General features: G+C 43.1%; 1 protein-coding gene across 3 annotated transcripts in view; it reads right to left on the bottom strand.

Annotated features, from left to right (window-relative positions):
• The window catches only part of CACNA2D2 (calcium voltage-gated channel auxiliary subunit alpha2delta 2), a 240,941-nt gene that overhangs the window by 216,670 nt on the left and 17,193 nt on the right, over window positions 1-7,078 (bottom strand). For 2 of the 3 annotated variants that reach the window (XM_017819924.1, XM_017819925.1), the window contains 2 exons: window positions 4,332-4,444; window positions 1,662-1,760 (listed from right to left, as the gene is read on the bottom strand). In XM_017819924.1, coding sequence (XP_017675413.1) covers window positions 1,662-1,760; window positions 4,332-4,333 — 101 coding nt within the window. In that variant the 5' untranslated portion in view covers window positions 4,334-4,444. The remainder of the gene's footprint in view (window positions 1-1,661; window positions 1,761-4,331; window positions 4,445-7,078) is intronic. The other variant, XM_017819926.1, reaches the window with a different exon arrangement.

The following is a 7,078-nucleotide window of genomic DNA, read 5'->3' as shown; positions in this document are numbered from 1 at the left end:
GTTTTTGGCTACTTGTTGCTGTGATCTTTGCAGTCCATACATAGATAGGTTGGTTAGTAGGAAGCTGCTTGGAAACAGTCTTAAATTAAAAGGGGCATAATCATGGAATTAGCCAAGATACATGGCACCAAAAAAAAGTGTTCATTCATGCCTGCATGCTGCTAGATAGATTAACCCTGTCACCTCACACCCAAAGCCCATTTCAGGGCACAAATGTATACAAATTTATCAGCGGGCTCCTCTTACTGCCACACTTAAAAATGCAGAGACAGTCACGTCCAGAACCTGCATAAAACCATGTGTTATAAAGACCTTATATGGCAACAATTTTCAAAATCAGTGCTGTCCTAAAAGGGTGGGAAGCAAATCAGAGGAGTCATCTTCCACCTGCTATTCTGTTGAGAATGACAGGAAAGACAGCACTGCTACACACGTTATCCTTCACGTTTTCTGCAGCAGGTGCTGCTACACTGTGGCCTGTTTGAAACACTGTCTAACCTGCAGCACCAAGCACCACCAAGCCAGAAATGTGGGCTTGAACATGGAGTTCGAGCCATCCCCTGCAGAGCAGCTTGTGATATGTCAGTGTAGGTTCTCAGAGCAAGTGTGAATCAGCCAAACATTGCAGTGAAAGCACCGTGATCTACAGAGGACCCTGTGAAATTCAGCACAATACCTGAAATACCGACAGGGCTGCAGCAAAACAAGCAGCACCACTGCCGTTCTCCCACGTCTTTTAGTGGAGAAGCCATGTAGGAGGAGGCTGTCTAAGTTGTTCTTATGGCTGATTTATTTGCAAATGCAGGTGAATGCTAGAGAAGGTGTGGGTTTAACTCTCCCCTGACTGATCGTTTCTCAGGAAAAATTGGGAGCCTTTGCACTCAGTAACTGCTGCACGGGTATTTCTTTCTTTACTCCTTCAGTTAAACAAAGTTCAGCCTTGCCAAGCCTCTGCTTTCATGCAGAGAAGGGACAGTCATACATACTGTCCTAGTAAAGCACATCCCCTCTGTGCAGCCAAGTGACAGAGGGGAATTAGTGATGCTACTCCTTTCTCCCTCTTAGCGTTTTACAGCGAAGCACTGCTGTTTTTACGTTTCTGATGGGCAGCTGAGGTTCCAGCATGTCTAAGGGAGCACAGCTCTGCAAAGGACCCCTCATGAAGGGCAGTCAATGTCCCAGGACACAGCCTTCAACTTGAGGCAGGTTGGCACAAGCACCTGGCTTGGTACATGAATGGTAGTTCAGCAGAACAATCTGTCAATTTAAATGTGAAGCACTTCCAGGGAATTAGTCCAGATCCTCACTTTTGTAATTACTAGTGCAGTTTTGCCCTCCATGGCTAAACATGTGCCTCTAACTGGAGCAAATGCTATTTACAGTTTTGACAAATCAGTTGCTGAGTGAGAGGTTAGAAAATGTTGTTGGCATACCATTAAAGAGAGACAAATAAGGGGAAGAGGTAATTAAGAGTGAGCAAATGATAACAGCTATTACACATCCTGACTTCAGAGGTTTGTTCTTATTCTGGGTTCTTAAACCTGAGCTCCTCAGCTAATGATGTATAGAGTTGCTTGCTGCCAGATGTCAGTGTTTAAGAAAGAGGAGAAAAGAATGCACTTAACATTAATAAAAACACAAGAAGTAACTGTTGTACTTACCACAAGTCATGGAGAGCCACATCGTGTTTGAAAGCCCAATGAGTGAGGAAATAGCACAACTGATGTTTGCAGAGATTTTGAGCCAGAGCACATAAGAACCTGCAAGGAAGAGCAAAGAGTTGTCCTGAGGATTCCACCGTGGACAGGAAAGAGAAACAGCACAGGGAGGACATAAAAGCTATTCCAAAATCCGTTCCCACCTGTCACCAAGGGGCACTTACTGGCATGTTCCAGGGCCTGTGCTGCCCTGACATTACAGAGTCCATAGATCATACATTTAGAGGAGCATCCAGGTTCTTTGCCCAAAGTGATGTCATGCCAAGGCAGAGGCTTGGTCTGAGTCCACAACTGGAATTAATTCCTTCAATGCTATCATTTGGTACTATTTTTCTAGACAGTCTATGAAGTACATGCACTCCATCTCAAACTGGCAAGTCTCACAATCTCTCTGGGTGATATTCCCATTTACAGAGGCCTTGAGCATAACTGGAAGCCAGCTCTAGAAGTGTAGTTGGAATTTGCCTATTGACTTAACAATTTCTTTTTTTTTTTTCTTTTTTTTTCCCTTCAGTACAGGGATGCAAAGTCCTATCCAGAACTGTAGACTTTTCCAGCTCTGTAAAGACCTAGGCTCATTGCCAAAGGGCTGACAGGCCAGTGTGTAAAATGGGTTATAGTCCCACCATCGCTTTGGAGGCTGCTGGGACAGCTGAAAACAGTATTTTCTTCCAGCTTTTACCTATACCTGCGCTCAAGGTACAGACCTGGTGTGGCAAAAAATAAAAATGCGAGCATTCAGTCAGTCATTTTAGCTCAAGTCCAAGTCATCTGTCATTGAATCATTTATCTTTGGGATCCAAATGATACTTGTGCAGGGTGAAATAGCTGAGGTCAGCATCCTATCAAGTCACACAGCATTGCACTCAGTTACCTAATGTAGTCACACCTCACTATTGCTTTAATTTAAAACATGGTTACTGCACAACAGCAATCAGCACTTGTTTCAGAGTTCAGTACAGCAGACACTCAACCTTGACCCATATCTAACATGAGGTGGGTTTTTTTTCGTTTAGTTGGACAATGATTTAGGATTGCCATCTTGTTAAGTGCTTTCACTGTTCCCCCCAGCACTTTACAGTGGAGAAATATACACCTGTGGTATATATAAATATATATATAATCTTGTAGGTGAGCACCCAAGAAACAAGGGAGCTGAGTGACATGACCAAGGACACACCAGAAATCTGCGACAGAGAATAAATGAACCCCAGTTTCCTAAAAACTGTCAGTTACCCAGGGCCTTGGTCTGTGATTGGGGCCTGTAAGTGCTTTTACAAAATAAATACATTTTTCTTATTATTAAATTCAGAAGAAGACCTAAAGGTGATTTGATTAGATCATATAAGTACCTTTATCATGAGAACACAGTGGGTTTTAAAGGGCTTCTTAATCTAGTGGAAAAAAACATATTACAAGAACCAATGGCCGGAATTTAAAGCCAGAAAATTCAAATTAGAAACAAGCTGCAGAATTGAGGGGTTTCTAACTGTAAGGATGATTAAATACTGGAAGGACTATCCTGGAATTATTTGCCTTTTGAATTCCTCACATCAAGAGTAGATGTCTCTCCAGAAGATCCAATTTTGTCAAACACAAGTTACTGGGCTCAATATGAGGGTAACTGGATGAAATGTCTGGTTTTTGCTAAGCAGGAGGTCGGATTAGATCATCTTATCATCCTTTACAATCTTAAATTCTATGAATCTATGAATAGTAATGACCATCATTGTACGTTACAGCTTGTAAAACAGCAAAGAGCACGCTGCAACATGGCTGGGAGACAGAATAAAGAAGCACGTTATAAAAAAAAAAAGCACTTGGCTCTGGAATTAAACCTGTGACTGGTAATTATTTAAGCTTCACCCATGCGTTTCCAAATTTTTCCCCTAAACAATATTTTAATTAGGCTTCAGTTTTAAGGAGAAAACAAAAAAATAAACCATTCATCAAAGAGGTATTACTGCGTTCAGAACAGTATCACCAACAGTCCTGCACAACGTTTAAAACCCCAATTGATATAGAAATAGCTGCTGATTTTTGGGAATTATACATAGGAGATCTGTAAAGGAGGGCTTTTCTATAAAAGGTTTTATAGGCCTGAGCCTGGGATTCCTCTATTATACTTGAGTAGCTATAAAAACTTTCGTGCTCGATCATAACAGTCTGTAGTTGTGAATGCAACAGATTTCACAGAAAATCTGTTTTAGCAATGTCTCAGGGAGTTTTTCAAATAAAGACATTGGCACTGCTCTGTGCTTCTTTGCCCAGAAAGCAAAATTCTTTCACTGTCACGCCACAGCCTTCATCTTAGGCTTCCACATCGGTTTAAAGACCCACTCAGAAATCAGGAGCTGTGTCTCTCCTCCCTTGGGGTTGTGAATGTGATACTTGTTTGTCAGACAGAGGGGTCTGAATAAAATCCATGGACAGGGACCTGGAGGCCTTCAGTTTGCATATCTGCCTAACGTTCATCTCCACACCGTAACGTCTGAGCATCTCACAGTCTCTAACAGATTTGTCTTCCCACCACTTCCGAGATAACGAGAAGTGTAATTCCCACATTACAGTTAGAAAGCTGAGATATGGGGCACCTGAAGAGATTTTCCTAACATCAAACATTTGTAGCAAAGGAGGGGCTGAACAAAGGTCTTGCAATTCTGAAGAGGTGTGCCTCATATTCCAGATTGTCTTCCCCCTTCTGCATTTGGCTGGAATGAAAACGACTGAAAGAAAAGCGGCACAAAAAATCAAGTTAGACTAGAAAATTCTCCCTACAAAGTGCTGCCTTACTGATGGGGGGAAGGTAAGAGAGATATTATGCTTCACAAGCTTCTGAAAATTTCTACTAATGTCTTTCTTAAGAATTTCAGTCATTGATTTCATGTGTGAATTTTGGAAGGAAACACGCACACAGACACACACACAAAGTCCTTCTCTTGGAACAAGAGCTAAAACTATAAAAGCAACAAAATGTGGAAAGCAGGCCTGCAGCAGTGTGGGTTGATATTCTGTCTTTAAATCATTCTGGCACTTGTTTTTTTCCCCTCGAGGTGGAAGTGGTAAGCATCAAGGCAGAACTGCAGTAGCCCTAAATCAGAACATGCCTCTGTTCATGGGTTTACAAACCAGACTCTTTGCATTCCCAAGCAGAGGTCCTGGTGGTTCTCTACAGTGCTACAAAGACAGTTCCTGCACAGCTGTTCCCTCTGTACAAGCCAGCTTGCTCTCTTTCTCACCATGCATATTTTAGTACTGCTGACATACTCTGACATGACCATGGCCTTCTTTTCTGGCCATATACAGGTGGCCCCTAAACATCCAGTGTTTGAAGGATCCAAATCCACAGTGCTGCTTATCCTGGAGAAGTCAGAGCAGTATAATCCTCCTGATATTGTGATACTAACTAAATTTTGTGAATTCTTTGCTATTTAAGGTACTCTTTTCTTCCTCTTTTCCTCTGTAGCTCTGTATCCTCACCCTCTGCATCCACCATCCAATTACTCATCTTTCTTTCTCTTTTCTCACCTGCCCTACTGAGCTCTTTAGTCCAAAGATGAGGTGACAGTGCTGTCTTCCCTCAAATCCCCTGGATCCTTCCTGCAATCTAACGGACTCTACCAAGCCAAATTCTCTCTCCTTTTTTCTCTCCCCTCCCCAACATTACATTTCTCCGTTCCTCTCTGTTCCCACATTTGAAATACTTCTTTAAAGCAAGAGGCTCTGTCTTCATGTGTCATTTTGATCTTCTCAGTGCTACCAATCAGGCTATTCCAAAACGACAGGAAAATATCTCTGGCCTGTTCATCCCAGTTAGTGTTACAGCACAAGCAGGAAGATACAGCAAGCACTGAAAAATCAAAAAGAGATCAAGGAGCACCTCGCTTCCAAGTTAAAGGATGTGTGTGTGCAGCTCACTGGGTAGCAACAACATATTGTCATGATATTCCATGTTAATATTCCAAGGAGAAAACTGGAAACTGGTCAGATCACCTCTGAAGCACACCTTGTAATGTGGGCTAAACAAGAAGCCCACAAAGAGGTGCTTACCAAGAGGGGTGTCCTCCCAAGGAGGTGCTGGACATCATTACAGCTGGAGGAGATGCACTGCACATGTCTCTGGTGCAATCACGTGCATCTCCCAAGGTCAATTCTTCTATGAGCTGTGGGTGGCTGAGACATTTTTCCAGAAGACAGGCATCTGCCACAGCTCCCTGAATTATGGCCAAGGTAGCTCATGATTCATGCATGCCCACAGGCTTAATGCAGCAAGTGCATGGCAGGACAGAAGTGTCAAGTGCAGCACAAAGGCCGGTGAGAACAGGGGTGAACCAGGCCCTTCCCTGCCCAGGGTAAGGGGGGTGTAAAAGAGACACGAAAAAATAAAGCCAACTACAGTTTATCAACACATACTGGTGAATGTATTCCCTGTTTCACCATCCCAACTGCTCCTCCTGCCCCCCAAACCCATTCCACCTTTCAGTGGGTGTCACCCTGTTGCTGCAAGAGAAGCACTCCAGTGATCCGCACTGAAAATGGAGCACGGCCCCATCACACCTTCCCTCTCCAGGGCTCCCGCCACCCACAGCCACGGTGTAGCACCACCTATGCATCAAAGTGACGGCAGTGCCTGCGTGCTGGACACAGGCAAAATTAAGTAATGATGCCAGCAAGGAAAGTAAAGGTCACGGACGTGGAAAAATTGGAAACAACAAATAAGCATTCAGGTGAGAATATATTTACTGCTTTCCTTTAGACAGCTAATTATTTTCTTTCTTGATATCTCTCACCTTGCCAAAACAGCCACTTCTGGGCTGAGGCAACCACTTGTTTTGCACAGTCCTTGAAGTTGCCAAATTGATAGTTTAGTGAAGGCTGTAGGGTTTTCTGCTCTGGTGGCAGTCTTTTTTTGCAGAATCCAGACCCTTTTCCTATGCCATGTGCCAAATCATTCCTGCAATGGGGCAGCAATATCCTGTCCTGCCTGGGGTTCAGGAAAGCAGTGGAGTTTTCAGTGTGATTGACATATTTTTGCCTTCAAACCAGCCTGAGCTCCCTTTGGCTTGTAGTGCAGTAAAGAGAAGAAAATCAGGGTTTGAAAAAGAAAAAGTATTTCGAATTCCATTCTGTCCTTGATCCTGTAGAGAAAGACCTGGAAGAGATACTCCAAATAGGTGCAGAATAGGATTAGGCTCTGGCAGTGCTGTTTTAGGAAGAATGGGTGCAGCAGTTCTGCTGTGGTATTTTCTCTACACTAGGCTATGAGAGATAATGGTCTAGTGGTTAAGCTAAGAGTATCAGGAGACTTTATTTCTAGCCCTAATTATATCAGAAATTATCTGGGTTTCCTTGAGCAAATC

Source organism: Lepidothrix coronata, unplaced genomic scaffold (genome assembly GCF_001604755.1).
Source record: "Lepidothrix coronata isolate B3197 unplaced genomic scaffold, Lepidothrix_coronata-1.0 Scaffold78, whole genome shotgun sequence".
NCBI lineage: Eukaryota > Metazoa > Chordata > Aves > Passeriformes > Pipridae > Lepidothrix > Lepidothrix coronata.
The sequence above is the reverse complement of the archived record's forward strand: the minus strand, read 5'-3'. Positions and strand labels throughout refer to the sequence as shown.